This window comes from Pelophylax lessonae, assembly GCF_965119305.1.
Source record: "Pelophylax lessonae genome assembly, chromosome: 1".
NCBI lineage: Eukaryota > Metazoa > Chordata > Amphibia > Anura > Ranidae > Pelophylax > Pelophylax lessonae.
The window spans coordinates 507574773-507596690 of NC_138768.1; the positions used below are offsets into that span (position 1 = coordinate 507574773).

General features: G+C 46.3%; 1 protein-coding gene across 1 annotated transcript in view; it reads right to left on the reverse strand.

The window, feature by feature from the left end:
• Positions 1 to 21918, reverse strand: part of ELL (elongation factor for RNA polymerase II) — a 196101-nt gene that overhangs the window by 118655 nt on the left and 55528 nt on the right. The window contains exons 2-3 of the mRNA XM_082263798.1: positions 13852 to 13899; positions 4800 to 4921 (exon numbers count right to left, since the gene is read on the reverse strand). Of these exons, the coding sequence (XP_082119924.1) occupies positions 4800 to 4921; positions 13852 to 13899 (170 nt within the window). The remainder of the gene's footprint in view (positions 1 to 4799; positions 4922 to 13851; positions 13900 to 21918) is intronic.

The window sequence follows — 21918 nt, forward strand, 5'->3', positions numbered from 1 at the left end:
CTCATTCCTGATGCGGTCTACTTTTGTTCTACATGCTTGTGACATTCAGCATAAATGTGAGTGTGATACCTGCTTTCTAATATAATAAATTGATTTTATATGCGGAGTTACGCTATGTCCCTGTCTACATTATTCCCTGTTTTGATCATGTGGATATCTGGTTTGAGTCGGTGAGGTGACACTCTGTGGCTGGCCCTGGTATTACAACTAAATAGCTCATATAGGTCTACTCATTGATTTGAGTGACCCATTCATTCCTGTAAGCTGCCATCTTATTTAATCACTTGGTGTCTTGCACATCGGTGTGTTTTTTTCATCTCTCAAGTGTTGTGTGGATTTAATGATCACTGGGACTTGTTGCTGATCTTCTTATTTACACACCATTTCACTGTGGACTTTTTTTGGATTTAAAAATCCTCTATTTATTTCTTCTTTCACGGATTGTTTGCTCAATGTTTTTTGAAATATTTATATGGATTTTATTATTCCTGTATTTATTGAACACTAATGGTTTAATTTGGTGACATCACAATCACTATTTATAGCGCAGCACATTTTTTGATTCCATTTATACTTTATATGGTTTAAGCACTTTAAATATAATTATGGACACTATTTAGCACTATATACCTGCATATATATATGGTTTCAGTCCATTGAAGCTAAATAATACTGACTTGCACTTTATTGGTTACGGATTATTTATATGTATTATGCACTTTATTTTATAATCAATTGGAGTAGATTTATTGATTAGCACATGTATGGTATGGTATATATTGTATGTTCTATTTTTATCACTAATCAATTGGAGTAGATTTATTGATTAGCACATGTATGGTATATATTGTATGTTCTATTTTTATCACTAGCACACATTTTTTGTATAGCAAGTGCTATGGGAAGTGTGCTTTAGTCACACTTATTTTGTATGGCTGAAGGTGCTGTTTGGATGTTGCGCTCATCTATGTGGCCAGGCTTTGAAAAGTCTCACACGTGTGTTTTTATATGTATGTGTTTTATACTATTAAAAAAAAAAAAAAATTGACCGAGTACTGTAGGCTAGCTTAGATTTGTGATCTAAGCAGCATTTTATACGCCCATGCACATGATTACTTATGCCCCAAAACAGACAATTAGAAATATAATATTTACAGTCACAAATAGTACATTTCCTAAATGAGACCTGATATGCAGCAAAGAGAAAGCCTGTGGTGTCACGTAAACATCCAAGAAAAACCCAACAATCAGCAATATGTATGCAAAAAAGCCTAAGGTCACAAAGCTGATAAACATAATTGCATATTAAACGTATAATTTAATCTCCCTCTACCAACCAGTTAGCTGGAATGGAAATAAAATGTATGACAAAAATACTACATAATTAATGTGTATACACGGTTTTTCAAATGCAATGCAGTATATTCCATACTCAGGTGGTAGATTGTTAGTTACTTGGATCTTAACCAGGGAGTAGCTCAAGCAGGTTAAGACAGGAGTCCAAACGCCTCTAAGCTATACCACTAAAAAGCTACAAAAGAAGCAATTTGGAGGTGGCGGAGGCATTTCCCCCTCAGCAACTGCATGAATGCATGCCCCTTGGGGCATGCCTCTGCCTCCTAGGATTGGCTTTCCACTTTGACAGCTTCCTAGCGGGATAGCTCAGGCAGGTTTGGACTGGTGCGAGTTCATTCCTATTTTTAGGGAGATCCGACCTAGAGATTAATTAAAGTGACATTAAAAGCTTCTGCTTTTTTTTTTTTAAACTAGGTCATACTTACCAGCTCTGTGTAATGGTTTTGCACAGAGCAGCCCCGATCCCCCTTCTCTGGTCCCCCTTGCTCCTCCCTCTTGACCAGTGTCCCCAACAGCAAGGCGCTTGCCCCTTTCCAGGGAGCCCTGCTCTATGTATCCATAAGACACAGAGCGTGGCTTGCCCCCCTCTCTCATTGGCTCACTGGCCAATAGAGATTACAGACAGCAGTGGAAGCCAATGGCTCCTGCTGCAGTCTCAGCCAATGAGAGGGAGTCCCAGGACAGCCAAGGCTCTCGTGTACATTGGAACGAGATAAGGGCACAGGTAAGTATTAGGGGGGGGGGGGGTGCACTTTAAAGCTGCTGACACCAAAAGCAGAGGAGGCACACATATTAGCCTGGAGGGTGTACCTAGTGCAATCAGAATTTGGACGCCTGGATGTTAATAATCATGCATTACACTCACATTTGTCTATGCAGCCTTTGTTAGCCCAGGAGCCCCTCCGTTAAAGTTGAGGTAAACGCCACTCTTGGACTTGTCCCTACAAGGTAACACTAAAGCCCCGTACACACGTACCGATCGTCGGCCGAAAAGCTTCGGCCGACGACCGATCTGCCCATTGTAGGCTTGTTAGTATGATGCCTCCGACAGCGCACATTCGGCCGAAAAGAATCTGTCATGCAAGCATTAAAATTTTTGTATGCCGACACCAGAGCGGCCGATTGTTCGCCAGTCAGTACAGATTTCGGCCGACAGACCGCAGATTTGCAAGACTGGGCATGCTCAGAAAAGGAAAAACACAGGGAAAGTTAACCATTACATGACATCACTTCTGCAGTCGGCGGACAAAATTCTTGTGCAGTCTTTTGCACTTTTCAACAGACACCGACAGCCCTGGACAAAAGATGGCCGATCGTTCGCCGATGATCGGTACGTGTGTACGGGGCTTAAGGGTCCTTTCACACGGCCGCTCCGTGTGTCCGCAAATCATCCCATCCGTTTGCGGATGATTTGCGGACACAATGTAAGTGAATGGCACTGCGGATGTCAGTGGAATACCATCCGCTGACATCTGATTTTCCTCCTTTCAGTTCTGTTCCGTTTTTTCGAATGGAACAGAACCCCATTTTTCCTTCCATGTAAAAAACTGAAAGGAAGGAAAATCGGATGTCAGCGGTGTCATCCGCTGACATCCGCAGTGCCATATACTTACATTATGTCCGCATATCATCCGCAAACGGATAGGATGATATGCGGGCACACGGAGCGGATGACAGAAATGTCATCCGCTCCGTGGAAAAAAAAAAAAAAAAAGTCCCGCAGCGGAGCTCTCACACGGATCGGCCGTGTGAAAGGACCCTAATAAGGCTTTTCTGTAGGCACAATAAATTATCTCTTAACCACTTGCCGACCAGTCACTGGGACTGTACTGCGGCAAAGTGGCTCGATTCCGTCCAGCGACGTAGACCTACGTCACTGGACTCCTCCCCCTGTAGGCGGTGCTCGCGCGCCGCCGGAGGCGCGCTCCCGCTGTTTTCAGTCACAGTGGGAGTCGGGCCAGGGGAGGAGCGGCTGCGATCGCCGCTGCTCTTCCCCGATCATCGGGGAATCGAGTTTGGAGATCCGCCCGCTTGTGTAAACAGAGCGGGCAGATCTCCTAAGTGACAGTGACAGATTGCAGGGTTCAGCATAGCTGAACATGCGATCTGTCCCTGTGTCACTCAGTCACCTCCCCCCACACACGTTAGTAAGCACCAGGCATACATTTACCCCTCCCCCTCCAATAAAATTAACCCCTTCCCTGCCAGTGTCATTTTTACAGTAACAGTGCATATTTATAGCACTGATTACTGTAGAAATGTCACTGGTACCCCCAAAAGTGTCAAAAATGTCAGTCAAGGGTCCGATCTGTCCGCCGCAAAAAAAAAAAAAAAAAAAAATCGCAGATCGCCGCCATTACTCGTTAAAAAAAAAAAAAAAAAAAAAAAAGACAGAAATCTTTCCCTTAGTTAGTAAACGCAATAACTTTTGCGCAAACCAATCAAACTACGCTTATTGTGATTTTTTTTTTTACCAAAACATAGGTAGCAGAAAACAAATTCAGAAAACAGATCAAGAAGGAATTTTTTTCTCCTGCTGTAGAAAGTTGGATAATGCTTTGTTGGGGTTTTTGGGCTTCCTCTGGATCAATGGAGTATAAAATTGTGCATATCGGATTGTATGGTTGGGTTTTCTTTTTTTTTCTTTGGTTGAGCTATATGGACTTCATGCGTGCGCGCGGGAGTTTTCTTTCCGGCAAGGAGCTCTGAAGGTCCGCGGCTGCATGCAGGGTGAATATCTCCTAAAAACGTGCAGGTTTAGGAGATATTAATTTTCATTTTACCTACAGGTAAGCCTCGTCATAGGCTTACCTGTAGGTAAAAGTTAATTGGCGGAGTAAACTACCGCTTTAAGAGCACTGGCATCGATCATTGGAGGATGCGATTGATCTATACACCAATCAACTTTTTTTTTTTTCTCGATAAAAAAAAAAAAAACTTTAGATTTCCTCATCACAAGGGACTTTGTTTGAATGTTTAATGATTATTATTTTTATGGAGTCACGGATTGCACTTTAATTCAGACAGACGCTGGTACCTTTTAGCACATTTTATTTGAATAATATTTGTATCAAACATTTTTATTTAATACCTTCATTACTTATTTAGGCTCTTTTGTTTTTGGATATATCCAGCACATGTTAAAAAAAAAAAAAAAATATATATATATATATATATATATATATATATATATATATATATATATATATATATATATATATACACATACACTTTATACGATGTGTCTTCTCTTCTGCCTATAACTAGAAGTGAGAGGGGTGTGTCAGCGCTTGAAGAATTAAGGTTGGCTTTTGTATATCAAATTTTATTGTACCAAACAAATAAAGATTGGCAGGTATGTGCAGATACCCAACGTTACAAAATCAGTATACACACACACATCAGAATTTTGAAAAAAAAAAGTTAGAGTGGCTAGAGCTCACCTTTGAGTGTATTGCTGGACGCAGTCAAAGCTCCCTTGAGGGCTATCCCTGCCTACATTGGACAGATAGAACGTGAAAGTCCGCACTTCTGTTGGACACTCAGGCCGAGGAATTGTTATTTGCTGTAAAGAGGTGAAAAAAAAAAAAAAAAAGTTAAAAAATACAAAAAAAAAAACACAACATTGAACTAAGGACAACACTGGACTGAGGAAATATTGAAAAGCAAATATTTAAATAATGGCCAGGTAGAAAAACAATAATTAAAATGTCTTTATGTGGAACAGTACATTTAAAATAGAAAAAACAGGCAAGAAAACTGGATTTTTGACTTACCGTAAAATCCTTTTCTCTGAGGTTCACTGACAGACACAACTTCAATTCTTCAGACCATTGGGCTTAGGTCTTTCTCTCCAGGAGCAGGACTAGGCGGAAACATTTCTGGTTATGCCCCTGGGGCAGTCCCAGAGGGTATACCATAACTTCCTGCTGTAGGACACAAGTTTGTAACAAGCAGCATCAGTAGAACAAATAACTCCACCCCAACGGAGGGATGGGTGTGGTTAGACAGTGAACACCAGAGAAAAGGATTTTACAGCAAGACAAAAATACAGTCCCAAAAGCAGTGTCAACATAATGGATGGGAAATAAAACACAGCAAACGTAGAATTCCCAACAAGGCTAAACATAGCCAACCAGGTAATAACAGGAGCTCAACTGGGAACAACTGGAGCTCACCACCAGGAAAAAATGTTCACCCTCAAGAAGTGGAAGCCTCTGCAACTGCAGCCTGCAACAAGATACAAGTACATCCACCTTCTAAAATTTTGTGAATGTGTGTACAGACAACCATGTAGCCGCCTTGCACACCTGAACCACTGACTCCTATGACGGAAGGCCCAGGAGGCACTAAGCGCCCTCGTAGAATGCGCTTTAAACAGGGAAAGGAGGAACCTGACCCTTAATGGAGTAGGCCTGCACCACCGTCTGCCTGATTCACTTGGAAATGGTCACAACAGATGCGGCCTGCCCCTTGCGAGGGCCATCCGTAAGAATCAACAAAGAATTTGATTCTCTAATAAGGTCAGTCACCGCCAGGTACACCCGAATGGCCATTACCACATCTAAGGAATTTAAGGAATGTAAGGAAATTTCTTTAGGATGTTTTGGTTTAGGACATGGGGTTTCATTTGAATGAAAATATTACCATCCCTATGACAACCACCTTGGAAGGAACGCCTGACAGGGTCGCAACACCACTTTGTCCCTATGAATCACCAAGTAAGGTGACCGACAGGACAACGCAGCCAACTCTGACACATGATGTGCGGATGTAATAGCCACTAAGAAAGCCACCTTGGAATTTCTCGAATATTTGCAAAAGGAGCTTTTTGAACCTACAGAACCAAATTGTTATCCCACTGAGGCACCAAGGATCGCACCAGAGGAACCAAATGGCGAACTCCCTGCACAAAATTGTGAACCAAGGACTTCACCACCAAACGGCTTTGGAAAAAAAATAGCCAAGGCGGAAATCTGAGCCTTGACGGTGCCCAGAGCCAAACGTTGATCTACACCCAATTGTAGACACTCCAAAAAGGCAAGACACAGAAAAGGAGCAGGTAGAAACCCCCCCACAACTCACACCAAGTAATGTACGCCTTCCTGGAAGTGGATTTCCTAGCCTTCAACAGTGTAGGAATCACCGACTCCGACAGCCCTCGGTCTTCCAGCATCTGGCTTTCACTAGCCAGGCCGTTATAGCCAGCAACTGTAAAGAAGGATGGAAGATTGGTCCCTGGGACAGAAGATTTTCCCTGAAAGGAAGCTTTCAAGGGACATCTGCTACCAGCCTTACCAGTGTGTATCAAGAGCGGCGAGGCCAGTCTGGTGCCACCAGAATGACTGCAAATCCTTATACCACGATTCTGCGTAGCTGTCTCAACAGAAATTGTATTGGGGAAAGGTGTAAATCAGACGATACTAACCCCAAAGGGCGACCAGAGCGTCTGCAGCATAGGCCAGAGGATCCCCAAGGCATTGACACGAACCTCTGCACCTTTCGGTTGAGACGGGAAGCCAGCAGGTCCACATCGGGGGTACCTCACCGAAGACAGATAATGAAATACCTCCAGGTGAAGAGACCATTCTCCTGGATCCAACATCTGCCGACTGAGATGGCCCGCTACCCCGGAAATGTGCACAGCAGAGAGGGCCAGAACATATATCTTTCTGCCCACCTTAAAGATGCCGCCACTTCCCGAGCCACCAGGGCACTTCTTGTGCCCCCTTGATTGACATGTGCCACAGCCGTAGCATTGTCCGTATGCATCCGTACAGGGCGTCCCTGTAGAAGGTCTATTGAGACAAAGACACCTTGGGTCAAACACACTCCCAAGACACCTCCCTCCGGACAGACTGGCATCCGTGGTGATTACAGTTCAATACAGGCGGTCCCCGGGTTAACAAACAAGATAGGGACTGTAGGTTTGTTCTTAAGTCGAATTTGTTTGTAAGTCCGGACAGGTACATTTTTTAAGTGTAGCTCCAGCCAAAAGAATAGTTTTAAGTTTTTTTGGATAGCATAGGGAAGGGTTAACACCCCTGAATGATTTTGTTTTACTGTCTTTACCCCTGTTCAAAAGATTTCAACTCACTTTCTGTCCCTATGACAACTGGATTTTGAAAATTATGGGTTGTTGTGGAAACGAGGATTGGTGATAAAGCTCCAGTGGAGACACCTTTTTCCCATGAGAACTCTTACAGGAGTGAATTTCCCTTCCTAGGGCTAGATTTCTCTTCACTTCCTGTTGTCTCCCTCCATTTGTAAGTAGGAGTCGTTTGTAAGTCGGATGTTTGTAACCCGGGGACCCCCTGTACAGGGGAAGAAAAGATTCCCCCCCCCCCGACGTAGAGCCGGGGAGCGGAGTCACCATAGGAGAGACTCCCTTGAACCCCCTACTCAACAGAATCATATTGTCCAATGACAGCAGATCCTTGTTCCATTTGATCAGAGGTCTGGTGCGGTACTGCGCAAACGGAAACGCCTCGAGGGTGGAGACCATCAGCCCCAGCACTTGCATGCAAGTCCTGAGTGATGATCGATGGTTGGACAACAGGACCTGAACAGCATCCTGTAGCCTCAGAAGCTTTGTCTGAGGAAGAAACACCCAGGCTGACGCTGAATACATCGTCAGACCCAAGTAGTCCAGCTTTATGGATGAGACCGCGCTGATTTCTGAAAATTCAGTGTCCACCCGAACTCCTGCAGGGTGAGCACTGCAACGTCCAAGTCGGCTTCTAGAGCCGAGGAAGACTCTGCACACAGAAGCAGATCGTCCAGGTAACCTAGTACAGTAATCCCCTTTGGCCGTAACAAGGCCAACACTGGGCCCAAAACCTTTGAGAACACCCGAGGAGCTGAAGCGAGACCAAAAGGTTAGCGCCACGAATTGAAAGTGTTTCTCACCCAAGGTAAAACGAAGAAAACGCTGATGCCCAACATATTGTAATATGAAGGCAAGTGTTCTTGAGATCGATCAAAGCCAGCAGATCTCGATGAAGGAAAGCTACTACTGTGCAGATGGACTTCATCCGAAATTTCTGAACCCGCACAAGGTGGTTCAGAGCTTTGAGATCCAAGACCGGGTTAACGTTGCCTTTCTTCCTGGGAACTGTAAACAGATTTGAATAAAAACCTTGGAAACATTCAGACTCTGGAACCGCCACAATAACTCCTTGTGCCAACAGGTCCTGCACTGCTCCATAAAAGGCTCCGTAGCTGCTCTGGAGATAGGCGCAAGTTGAAAGGGAAGAACCTTGCCAGGGGCAAGGACCAAAATCTTGTAACCAAACCAAATCAGTTTGTGGACCCATTTGTCTTGAATGAGCAAGATCCACGGATTCGGAAAGAAAGACATTCCCCCACCCCAGACACGGGTGAGGGCACCCCTTCACGCTGAGGAAGGCTTATCTGCAGAACCAGAAGTGCACGCTTTGGACTTACCATTCCACGGTCTCTGGGAGCCTCCCGCAAAGTTACAGATGGATCTCAAACCCTTTTCCTGCGAACCAGGCGGACAAAAGGGCCGCTTGCGAGTCAAAAATAAAGGGACCCCCGCTTACAGTGAGGTTCCTTGCCCTTAATAACCTGCAGAAGTAAAAGTACTCTTACCTCCCGTTAGACCCATAATGACCTCTTACATAGAGGCACTGAACAAACAGTCACCTAAAAAAAGGAAGATCAGTCAGCACCTTTTAAGAAGCCTGGTCAGCTGACCAGTACTTCAACCAGATCATGTGGCGAAGGATCACCGTCGCCACAGAAACCCTGCTGGCCAAGGGGGCCGCATCACAAATATATTGCAACCCTTGGATCAACTGATCCGCCAGCTCAGAAGGGTGTCGTCTCCCCTCCAGATCCTGGCGCACAATCTTAGCCCATTCCGTTAAGGTCTGGGATTCCACGGTGATAGCAAACACCAGTCTCCCAATGGAACCAGCCACGTTGAAGAGGTACCAGACCAGAGCTTCAGCCTTTTTGTCCACAGGGTCCTTAAAAGACAGGAAATCCGCCACCGGCAAAAGCGTGGCCTTATTTAGCCTGGAAACCTCAGAGTCCGATGCTGGAACCGTTTCTTTAGAAGAGACTCCGCAAAAGAGATATCTTCTAGCAAAACACTTAGGTATACCAACCATGCATTTCGGGGAACCCCACTGACTAGTGACAATCTTGTCAAAATAGACAGGAAAGGTTAACACCTTGTTCACCTTGGAAGATTTGCAGGTGCCAAATTGCGCTAGTGTAGCCGATTCAGCAGGACCCGAGTCCTCCAACTTTAAAAGGTTTCCCGCACTGATACAATCAGAGCCTCCACCAGCACCTTTTTATTGTCTGGAGAGGGGGACGACTCAAACTCAGTATTGGAGCACTCAGTGTGCGTGGCCGCAGACTCAGTGGGCTATCGTCCACAGCGGCCAAATACACCTAAGAATCTGAGGAAGCAGAGGATACAGGGGAAAGCGGGGGGGCACTTCATGCCAGGTCTCCTTTGTAGGGCCATATCTACTTTGGCTACTAGTGACTGCAGGGCTGCCGTCATTGCTGCCAGGGCAGACTGAGACCCAGAGGGTCCCGCAGCGTCCCGGAGAGGATCGGGTGGTGAAACGCTGACCTGAAACTACAGGCCCCCACAGCTAAGCACTGCACCCGACTACAAGAAAATGGCCGCAAATGAAAACTATGGGGAAACCAAAAACATGGCCACTGGACTACACAAACATGGCCGCCCAAGCCGGGAATACAGAGACCACAGCATAATGGTGGCGCCACGCGGCACTGCACGGGACCCCCCAAGGGAATTCAGACCACAGGAGGGCTCCCCCCGCAGCACTCAGGAACGGGCACCCCCTACAGAGGGCCGACAGCAGCAACACCCACTGCTCTTCCAGCCCAGCACCATGCAGCCCCCCCTGCCCAATTTCACCCATGCCCCCAAACAATAATAGGGCACAAACTTAAGGAGGGACACCGCAAAGGAGAAGGGGAAACAAGGACACAGAAGAGTGCCTACCATACCCAAGGGGGAGGGGGTCGGGACCACCCCAGCAATTCTGCAGGAAATGAGGGGGGGGGGGCACTACCCACTACACCACAGTAACCAGGCAGGCGCCACTCCCAGCAGTCCACCACACCATCTTTGAATGGGGGTGCTGCGGCCTGAGAAACGCTGCGACTTTGGTCGTGACTAGGGCTATGCGACCTCGCAAAGTGTTTCACTCGCCGGTCAGCCCCCGTCCAATGGGGCTATGTTGCAGCCAACCTAGCAAGGAGCTAATAGTTGGGTCTCGCTCACAGGCCAGACTCGTAAGACCTCTAAGGAATATCCATGCGTCGCACAGTCCAGCTGTTGATTGTAGTTCACACAGAAATAAAAATAAAGAAAAAAGTAAAAAATTCCATTTAAGTAGGAAAAAATGCCAGGACCGCAAATCCCAGCAGAGAGCCAGGTCCTTACTCCTGACTAGGGATGATCGAACTTTTGAAAAGTTCGGTTCGACCAGAACACCCGAATTTTCCAAAAGTTCAGTTCAGATTTCAGAACCCCATTGAAATCAAAAAACACAATTTTTAAGCCCTAAAACCCAATAAATGCCCCTAAAACGTGCCTAGGGTTCTGGGTCATGCCCCATTAACTATTAATCACACAAAAAAGTTCTTAAAAATTGTCATTTTTGATAAAAAAGCCAATTATTGAAAAAAAAAAAAAAAAGATTTTTTGATTTTGACTTTGGATTTAGTATCTGGGGGGTCTAAGAAGTGTACATGTGAAGTTTCAGCTCTGTAGCATGTCCAGAACCATGAAAAAAAAAAAAAGATAATTTTTCAGTAGAACAGGGATGTGGGACCCTCCTATGATCTTTTTTCTGGTTCAGGACATGCTACAGAGCTGAAACTTCACAGGTACACCTTTTAGACACCCCCCCCCCCCCCCAGACACAAAATCACACAAAAAAAAAGTTCTTAAAAATTGTCATTTTTGATAAAAAAGCCAATTATTGAAAAATTAAAAAAAAAAAAAAAAAAAAAAAAAAAGATTTGATTTTTACTTTGGATTTATTATCTGGGGGGTCTAAAAAGTGTACATGTGACGTTTGCTCTGTAGCATGTCCAGAACCATAAAAAAAAAAAAAAAAAGATTGTATTAGAAAACTTTCAGCTCAGGGGGTTGGCTTCGCTGCTGTAACACCTTGCCGGTTTAATAGAAGGCATTTTTTGGGTTCTTTGCAGTCAGGAAAAACATCTGAACTTGTGTATAGTGGTACTGTGCACAAGTTTTTTTGGCATTTTTTGGGGTTCTTTTGAGGCAGGCAAAACATCTGAACTTGTGTATAGTGGTGTATATACACACATCCATATATTTATATACACAAACCTAGACATATATAGGTGTGATAGTAGCAGAAATATATGCTTGCGCTAATGAAATCATTTACAGTAATATATTTCTGCTACTATCACACCTATATATGTCTAGGGGTGTATATATAAATACACACCACTATACACAAGTTCAGATGTTTTGCCTGCCTCAAAAGAACCCAAAAAAAATGCCAAAAAAAGCTAGCGTAAAAAAAAAAAAAAAAAATGCCCAGGTGCGTTTTCTGCTGGCATTTTTTGGAGGGTTTTGGAGGCAGGCAAAACATCAGAACTTGTGCACAGTACCAAAATATCTAGGTGTGTATATAAATATATGGATGTGTGTATATACACCACTATACACAAGTTTAGATGTTTTGCCTGCCTCCAAAACCCCCCAAAAAATGCCAGCAAAAACACACCTGGGCATTTTTTTTTTTTTGACGCTAGCGTTTTTTGTCATTTTTTTGGGGTTCTTTTGAGGCAGGCAAAACATCTGAACATGTGTATAGGGGGTGTATATATACATATATGTCTGAATATATACCCCTAGACATATATAGGTGTGATAGTCACAGAAATATATTACTGTAAATGATTTCATTAGCGCAAGCATTTATTTCTGCTACTATCACACCTATATATGTCTAGGGGTATATATTCAGACATATATGTGTATATATACCCCCTATACACATGTTCAGATGTCATGTCTGACATCAAACATGTCCTCAAAAAAGCACTGGCAGTGGCAGCCCCTGCAGCATAAAAAATGCTTGGCTGGTGAGAAGCCATATGGGTGTGCCGAAGCAATTCAGAGAAATGATCATTTCTCTATAGCGGTCACCCTGCTATGGAAGGGTTTTGTCTAACTACACTAGATATCCCTTTCCTCACACTAAAAATAGCTAAATGACACTTTTAAAGTAAAATTAACAGAACTGCTTCCACTCTCTTCCATGTCCAGTATAACAATGCTAGGAATATGGCGGGGGCGATCTTATATACTGGGGGGCGTATTCACTAATGATTGGTCTAGGGACCCCCTAGTCACTCCAATCACATTCCTAGCATTCTCCTGCCCCCTCAATTGGCTTTTGCTAATGGTTCTGGTCCAATCACGGGCTTTTAAAGTCCATTTCCTGAAGCATTGCATTTTGGGCGGTTCTGGTTGCCGAATTCTGAACTTTTTGGGCAAAAAGTTCTAAATTCAGCCGAACCTCGAACACCCAATGTTCGGGCCGAACCGATGGTCGACCCGAACCGTTCGATCATCCCTACTCCTGACTAGGCAGAAAAAACTGGTGTCCTACAGCACGAAGTGATGGTATACCCTCTGGGACTGGCCCAGGGGCATAACCAAAAATGTTTCTGCCTAGTCCTACTCCCAGAGAGCATAAGCCCAATGGTCTGAAGAATTGAAGCTGTGTCTGTCAGTGAACGAAAAATAAATTTAGATTTACATATTAAAATATGCACACATGCTTGCAAAATAAACAAAGATTAATTTTATACAACAATCCCTATCCAAATCTACATTTTCCTTTTTTCTTCATTCTATCATTTATGTGCCATGACTGTGTGCTATCCATCAACCAATTCACATTTTATTTAATAGGTTCCAGTTTCTACTTGCCAGTTAAATGCCAAAACATAATACATTATATGCAGCGTTTTGATTAAATATTTTCCCAAGCACATTTCATTCCTTTTCTGTACAACTGGTTTTATTTTATTTGCACTTGCTATTTAATGGTCAAAGCATCTTATGTATGTTACTCTGCAGGACTAAAGCCTCATGCCCATTGATGCTTAGCAGCTCCTGTGTGCTAAGGGGTAAAACCCTTGGCTCTTTCTGGCAAACGCAAAGTTGCACATGACCATGCGCTCAGGTAAAAGCTGAGTCATCAGCCATGTACAGCTTTCCACTTGCACTGTGTGCAAAACATGGAGCTCCGGAGGTGCCAGAAACAGACAGGGATTTTATGCCTTGAAACACAAGACCTGCTAAGTGTATGTGGACTCCCCCACCCACTGGCAAATAGTAAAAATCAGACCACAAAAGTCAGATAAGTGATGGAAATATCACCTCAGTTCTATTAAATAAAAAAGGTATTGATCAAAAACTTAACTTACCCCTTGGCTGCCTTGGAATCGAATAGCTGGCTTTAGGCTTAAGGAGTCCTAAAAGACAGAAAATAAATCACGTTAGAGAAAAGGTTTTACATTTAAACATTCAGCTCTCTTGCTGAAGATTAAAAAACAGTCACATCAATAAAAAGATCCAAGCAAACCATACTAGTAGCTGGTGAGCATTCTATGTTTACACAAAAAAAACATGACAGCGTCAGGAACTTTATTAACCGCTTCCCCCAAATGGATGTACCGTACGTTCTTTGGGTTCAGTGGTAATACCGAGATATCCCGCCTGCACCTACAGGCATCATCTCGGTATCATTTTTTGCAGCCGGTGATTCCGTTTCAGGAAGAAGTGATCCGAGTGGCTAATTGGCTCTAATCATGGAAAACCAGAGCGACGAGTATTAGTAACTTCTGGTTCCGCCCCTTTGTTTACCTGGCCACCAGCAGCCAGAGAATAAGCCGGTCGGACCGATCTCTGTCTGATCGACTGCATGGGGGGCCAGAGGAGAGATTTGGGGTTACAAAAAAAAAAAAAAGTAAATATGTTACTCCCGCATGAATATGTAAACAGTGATCGCACCACATGTGAGGTACTGTCGCAAGCGTCAGAGCGAGAGCAATAATTCTGGCCCTCCTGTGCAACTCTAAACCGGTAACCAGTAAAGGCATCCAATGCGTCACCTATGGAGAATTTTATGCAATGTAGTTTGCCGCCATCCCACAGGCAGACGCAATTTTAAAGCGTGACAGGTTCGGTAGCTATTTTCTCGGTGTAACCTCTTTCACATTATACAAAAAAATTGGGCTAACCGTTTTTTTTTTTATTCAGGAAAAGGACAGAGGAGGACAGTGCAGGGCTGCGGCTGACAGAGGCACGTACACTGACCACGGTGTAAGGGCTCGGCAGCCATGATACGCTGTGGTCAGTGTACAGGGGAAGGGCAGGAACTGGCAGGATTAGCCAGGTTATTTTAGGTGATACAGGAGGCCAAATTACACAGCACAAGCACTGTATTGTGTAACATGCTTTTAACTGGTTGCTGGCCGCCGGCCGCAGTTGCTGCGGAAGGCAGCCTGCCCCTGCTCGTCAGCGGGGACTCCGATGCACGGGGCAAGCGGCTCCAATTGCTGCCTGACACAGCTAACCGTTCTTCTCCCTGGAATGATCACAGAGTGCCTGTGATCCTTCTATATAGGAACACAGGTGTCTGATCATTTCACAAGCCACAGTTAGAAACAAGCCCCCTAGGTACACATTTAACCCCTTAATCACCCACAGTGTTAACCCCTTCCCTGCCAGTGTCATTACAGTAACAGTGCATATTTTTAGCACTGATTACTGTAGTAATGTTACTGGTCACCCTAAAAGTGTCAAAAATGTCAGTTAGGGGACCAATCTGTCACCGCAATATCGTCCCGCAAAAATAAAAATAAATAAAATAAAAAAAAGAAAATCGCAGATCGCCTTCGTTACTAGTAAAAAAAAAAAAAAAAAATAATTAAAAACCTTCTCCATAGGTTTGTACACGCAAGAACTTTTGCGCAAACCAATCAAAATACGCCCATTGGCATTTTTACCAAAAATATGTAGCAGAAAACAAATTGGCATATAAAAAAAAAAAAAAAAAAAAAACTTTAAATTTTGGTTTTTACTTTTTTTTTTTTTTGGGAATGTTATAGCAGAATGTGAAAAATATTGTTTTTTTTTCAGAACTGTTGCTCTTTTTTTGTTTATAGCGCAAAAAATAAAATCCGACAGGTGATCAAATACCACCAAAAGAAAGCTCTATTTGTGGGGAAAAAAGGACATCAATTTTATTTAGGTACAGCGTCGCACGACCGTGCAATGGTCCGTAAAAATAAGGCAGAGCCGAATCGCAAAATATGGCCTGGTTAATAAGGGGGCAAATCCTTCTGGTGCAGAAGTGGTTAAAGGAACAGGATCTTTTTTTTTGGGGGTAACATACCCTTTAACAGATAAAGTCAGAGGATTGATTGTGAAAAGGCATAAATGATTCATAGTTTCATCGTTAATCTGGTTGACCCGTTGTTTCACCACTCAGGAATCAACTCAAAGAAAGAAAAAAGAAGATGCATGTCTTTTGAAACCAACAATTACACATGGAATGGGGGGGGGGGGGGGACTGTTTTCCTCCTTTCTGTCCCCAGCAGCCATGATAAACCGTGGTCATTTTACAGGGGGAGGGCAGAAACTGTCAGGATCAGCCAAATTTTTCAGGTGAGACAGGGGGCCAAATTACACAGCGGAAGCACTATTATGTATAAAATGCTTTAAAGGAGCAAGAGCCAAATATTTTTTTTTTTTTAGGTTAACAAACATTTTAAAATGTAAATGCTTTTTGTGTAGGGGTGCCAGAATAGACTGAACTACTTGTCTTATTCTCCAGCAGTGAAACTTCTTTACCATAGCCTCCTAAGCCACTCACAGTTGTGTCTGCATGCTTGCCCTACCATGTATAATACAGGGTAATAGCCCTTCATTGTGATGACATCGAGGGACTGCCCACAGACTAGAGATTCAGAGATAAGAAGGCAATGCCAAAGCAGATCATAGGGCAATTAATCTTGTACCTCCCCCCCACACCCCAAGACAGAACGAGCATTTAAGCCTTGCAGGATAGGGGATTCACTGCAAGGGTAGAGCTTGATAGATATGCACAATACGGTGTCTCAAAGGTTGCCAACGCTAGAATCTCATGTCTGGTCCGACTCCTCCCAACTTACTACCCAGCCGTGCCTAGGTTCCTTGTGTATAGTATGTAAATGTATAGTCAAGAACAATGCAGAAGATATTAAAATGGTTCTAAAGGTTTTTTTTAATTTCAAAGTGATTCTTAAAAATGGAATTTTTGTAAAATCTTACCTGTAAAATTCCTTTCTCTTAGTCCTCCGACAGTCGCCGCCTCTTCATATTCGTCACATATGGGGTATTAGACTTTGCTCCGAAGGAGTAGCTAGGCAACAGAATATGTTAACAACAAAGCTTTTAACATATCCCACCCTCAAGGGGTGGTCCCCTCAGTCAATACCCTCCTACTTCCTGCAACCATATCTCAGTTTTAGTGGAATAGCAGTAGAGTATACATTCAAACCCCAAAAGAGGGGCGGGGGCGGCGACTGTCGGAGGACTCAGAGAAAGGAATTTTACAGGTAAGATTTTACAAAAATTCCGTTTTCTCTTACGTCCTCCGACAGTCGCCGCCTCTTCATATTCGTCACATATGGGGACGTCCCAAAGCAGTGCAAACATGAGGGGTGGGAAACGCATCCGCGCCGAAAGGCAACGCAGTCTCCGCATCAAAGAAAGGAACCTTACCAAAGGAAGGAAACCAGCTGGGCAACAGCAAAAAACAAGTGCTCAACAGGAGCAACAACCCAGGAAAAGACAAAAAACCAGGGGATACAAAACTTATCCCAACAGCCAGGAGTCCCCAACAAGGGACCCTAGGGAACAGCCGCACTAAGAACCTTGCGGCCAAAGGAAGCATCCGCCGATGCCTGAACATCTACTTTGTAGAATTTTGTGAAAGTGTGCACGGTCGACCAAGTCGCCGCCTTACACACCTGGGCTACAGAAGCCCCATGACGACAGGCCCAAGACGTACTCAGATCTAGTAGAGTGCGCCTTCACAGGCACAGGGGGAACCTTCCCCTGCAAAGCATAGGCCTGTTCAATGGTCTGCCTGATCCATTTGGCGATGGTAGAGGCCGAAGCCGCCATGCCCTTCCGAGGACCCTCTGGAAGAACAAACAAGGAGTCTGTCTTTCGAAAAGACTCAGTCGATTTAAGGTAAACCCTTATCGCCCGAACAACATCCAGAGAATGCAATCTCACCTCCTTTGGATGTTTAGGCTTCGCGCACAACGAAGGCAAGACAATATCCTCATTAAGATGGAATTCCGAAACTCGTTTTCGGAAGAAACGAAGGATTAGGTCGCAAGACCACCTTATCCAAATGAATAACCAGGTACGGAGACTTGCAGGACAAAGCCGCCAGCTCCGACACTCTGCGAGCCGAAGTGATCGCCACCAAAAAAGCGACCTTTTTGGACAACATAGACAACGAGATCTCCCTGATCTGTTCAAAAGGAGCACGTTGTAACACAGATAGAACGAGATTCAAGTCCCAAGGGGGCAGAGGATCCCGCCTAGGGGGGACCAGATGCCGCACACCCTGAACAAAGGTGCCAACCAAGGAGTTGGAAGCCACGGGACGTTGAAACAGAACGGCCAGTGCAGACACCTGACCCTTTATCGTAGCCAGCGCCAAACGCTGATCAACACCCGTTTGAAGGAAAGACAGCACACGGGAAACCGAGTACGTGCGGGGTGAAAACCCCCTGGACTCACACCAGGCAAAATAGGCCTTCCAAGTACGGTAATAAACCTTCCCTGAGGAAGACTTCCTCGCGTTGATTAAAGTATGAACGACCTCTGGAGAGAGACCCCTCTCCTTCAGGACCTCGGTCTCAACAGCCAGGCCGTCAAAGCCAGCGACTGTAAAGCAGGATGGTAAATCGGTCCTTGAGACAGTAGATCGTCTCGAAGAGACGCCAGATTCACAAGGTCTGCGTACCAGGACCGGCGAGGCCAGTCCGGTGCCACAAGAATCACCGTGCTGCGTTCCGAGTGTAACCTGCGAAGGAACCTGGACAGCAACTGAATCGGTGGAAACGCGTACATCAGCCTGTACTGATGCCACGGGGCCACTAACGCGTCCGACGCGTCTGCCCGAGGGTCGCGCGTCCTTGCCACGAACCTCTTCATCTTGTTGTTGAGACGAGACGCGAACAGGTCCACATCTGGAAGACCCCACTTCGCGCACAACATCTGGAAGACAGCCGGGTGGAGAGACCATTCCCCCTGATCCAGGGTCTGGCGACTCAGATAGTCCGCCTGCCAGTTCTCCACCCCCGGAATGTGAACCGCCGTTATCGCCGGGACATGAGCCTCGGCCCAAGACAGAATGTCGGCCACTTCTCGAGCCGCTCGGGCACTCCTGGTGCCCCCTTGGTGGTTGATGTAGGCCACCGCCGTGGCATTGTCCGTCTGCACCCGAACCGGGCAGCCCTGCAGCCGGTCCGTCCAGCGATGAAGACAGAGACTTATCGCACGCAATTCCAGAATGTTGATCGGAAGGGAAGACTCCCCCTCCGACCAAGTCCCCTGGGCGGACAGAACGCCCAGAACTCCACCCCAGCCCGACAGGCTGGCATCCGTGGTGATTACCGTCCACGAGATCGGACGAAACGACTTGCCCCCGGACACCAACGGGGACTGGAGCCACCACAGAAGGTTTCCTCTGGTGCGATGACTCAACGAGATTTGAAGATCCAGAGATTGAGGTCGCCCGTCCCACCTGGACAGGATCTCCGCTTGGAGACCCCGCGTGTGAAACTGGGCGAATGGAATCGCCTCGAAGGCCGAGACCATCAATCCCAGACATCTCATACACGTCCGCAGAGACGAGTGCGGAACGTCCCTGAGGGACCTGACTTCCTCCTGGAGAGTCCTGAGTTTGTCTTCCGGCAGGAAGACCTTCGCCTGCACCGAGTCCAGAATCATTCCCAGATAGGGAAGACGAACCGACGGACTCAGTGACGACTTTGGAAAATTTATCGTCCAACCAAACTCCTGCAGAGTTTGCATCGTGACAGACAGGTCCTTTTCCAGACCCTGGATGGTCGCAGACCGAACCAGAATGTCGTCCAGATACCCCAGGACAGAAATGCCCTGGGTCCTCAATAATGCCAGAACCGGTGCAAGCATCTTGGTGAAGACCCGCGGAGCCGAGGCGAGACCAAAAGGCAACGCCACGAACTGGTAGTGATCCTCCGCAATGGCAAATCGAAGGAACCTCTGGTGACCCTCGAAAATGGGGATGTGAAGATACGCATCCTTCAATCGATGGAGGCCATGAATTCCCCCGGAACCAGGGCAGCCACCACCGACCGCAGGGATTCCATGCGGAACTTGCGAACCCGCACAGAGCGGTTCAGAGCCTTCAAGTCCAGAATTGGACGAACCTTGCCCTCCTTTCTGGGCACGGTGAACAGATTGGAATAAAACCCCCGAAACCTGTCCCGATGAGGCACCGGAACCACCACTCCCTGAGCCCTCAGGTCCCGCAAGCGCTCTGGAGACAGTTGAAGATTTGAGGGAAAAAATCTGCTCTCCGGCCGAGAGAGAAACTCGATCTTGTAACCAGATCGAACGATTTCCTGAACCCATCTGTCCCGCACACGGGCCAACCAGGGCTGAAGAAAACCGAGCAAGCGTCCCCCCACCCCAAAACTGGGTGAGGGCGCCCCTTCAGGCCGAACTGTTATGGGCTGCAGATCCGGATTGGCCGGACTTCTGTTTACCAGACCAGGGCTTTTTCTGAGAGCCTTGACCTTTGAACGGCTTGCCCTTGTAGTGCGGCCGAAAGGCACGAAAGGACCCCTGAGGGGGCCGAAAATTAGCATGCTTCTTCCCAGAAGCCCCCTTAGCCTTGGGGAAATGGGGCAAGAGAGTGCTCTTACCCCCGGTGATCCCCTTAATCAACACATCCAGGGACTCCCCAAAAAGGCGAAACCCATCATAAGGTAGATTGGCTAAGGTCTTACGTGAAGATTGGTCCACCGACCAACATTTTAACCAAACCAGGCGGCGAGACAACACCGCCACGCTGTGCACACGTGCAGCCAACGGAACCAGGTCCAGGTCCGCATCACACAGATACATGACACCCTGGTGGATTTGATCCACCATATCCAGGGTCGCCGGAGAGGCCGAGTCGGCCACTAGGACGCGCCTAAGCATCGGCGTCCAACTTGCGATCGCCTGGGCCGCCATGAGGGAAGCAAACAGAGCCTTAAGCATAGAACCCGTAACAGAATAAGTATGACGGGCAAGAGACTCCAGTCTCCTATCCGTGGCATCACGGAACACAGGGGAATCCTCTGCAGGAAGCGCAGTGGCTTTGTTCAAAACCGCAATTGCGTGATCCACTGGGGGAGGCACACACCACCTTTCATCAGTGGAAGGCGAAAAAGGATAACGCAGCTTGAATCTACTTGGTACCGCAAAAGGTTTGCGCAGATTGCGCCATTGATCCTTAACAGCGCGCTGAAAATCATCATTGCAGGGAAAAACCTGCGGCGTCCTGCGTTTTCTCTGCGTCCCATAAGCCGCCAAGGCAGCGGGGGGACACACTTCGTCCTGCAAACGCAGCGTTTGCTTTATGGAAGCAATCAACTCATCCATGATTGCAAGCTCTTCAGGCGAGCCAGGGGGAGAGTTATCAACCCCCTCAACTTCAGCCTCCACCTCAGACCCCACTAGATCAAGAGAGGAGCGGGACCCCGATAAGGAGGCCCCCGCCATAACAGCCCCATCACCTTCACCCTCAGAATCAGAGGAAAGAGCAACTCTGGGCCTTTTAGTAGATTGAGCAGCCACCAGCATCTGCACCTGAGCAGCAAGGCCAGCCACAATAGTGGCTAAATCCCCCCCTGGGGGGGAAACAGCGGTCCCCTGGCTTTCCACCAATGCTGTAGGAAATTTGCCCTCCTGAGAATCCATTGCCCCTGTAATGCCAGACAAAGGGTTAACTGCCCCTTTTAAGCAAGCGCAGCCCACCGCACCACACTCAAGCACAATAAGACCCCCACAGGGAATATGCAAACTGAACACAGGCAATGGATAGCAAGAACAGAAGGATAAAACCTGAGGAGACCCTCGCCGCTGCTGCTGCCTCGATCGGTGTTCCTGGGAGAAGAGGAAGTGATGCTGCCAGGGCGCTCTATGTAAGCCTATGGAGGCTACAAGAAAATGGCCGCCATGCATGTAAAACATGCGGCCGGAGCGAGTGTAGGCAAAATGGCGTCGTTTGGCGCCGAAACCGCCGCTCCACAGTGCATTAAAACACACATTACATTCCAAAATCAGAATACATGTCAGATCGCCGCAGCGATCGCTGTATATGCCCAAACATGCCAAAAAAACATGCCCCACAGCACACAGCTTCTCACACTGACCAGTCTGACACACACAGT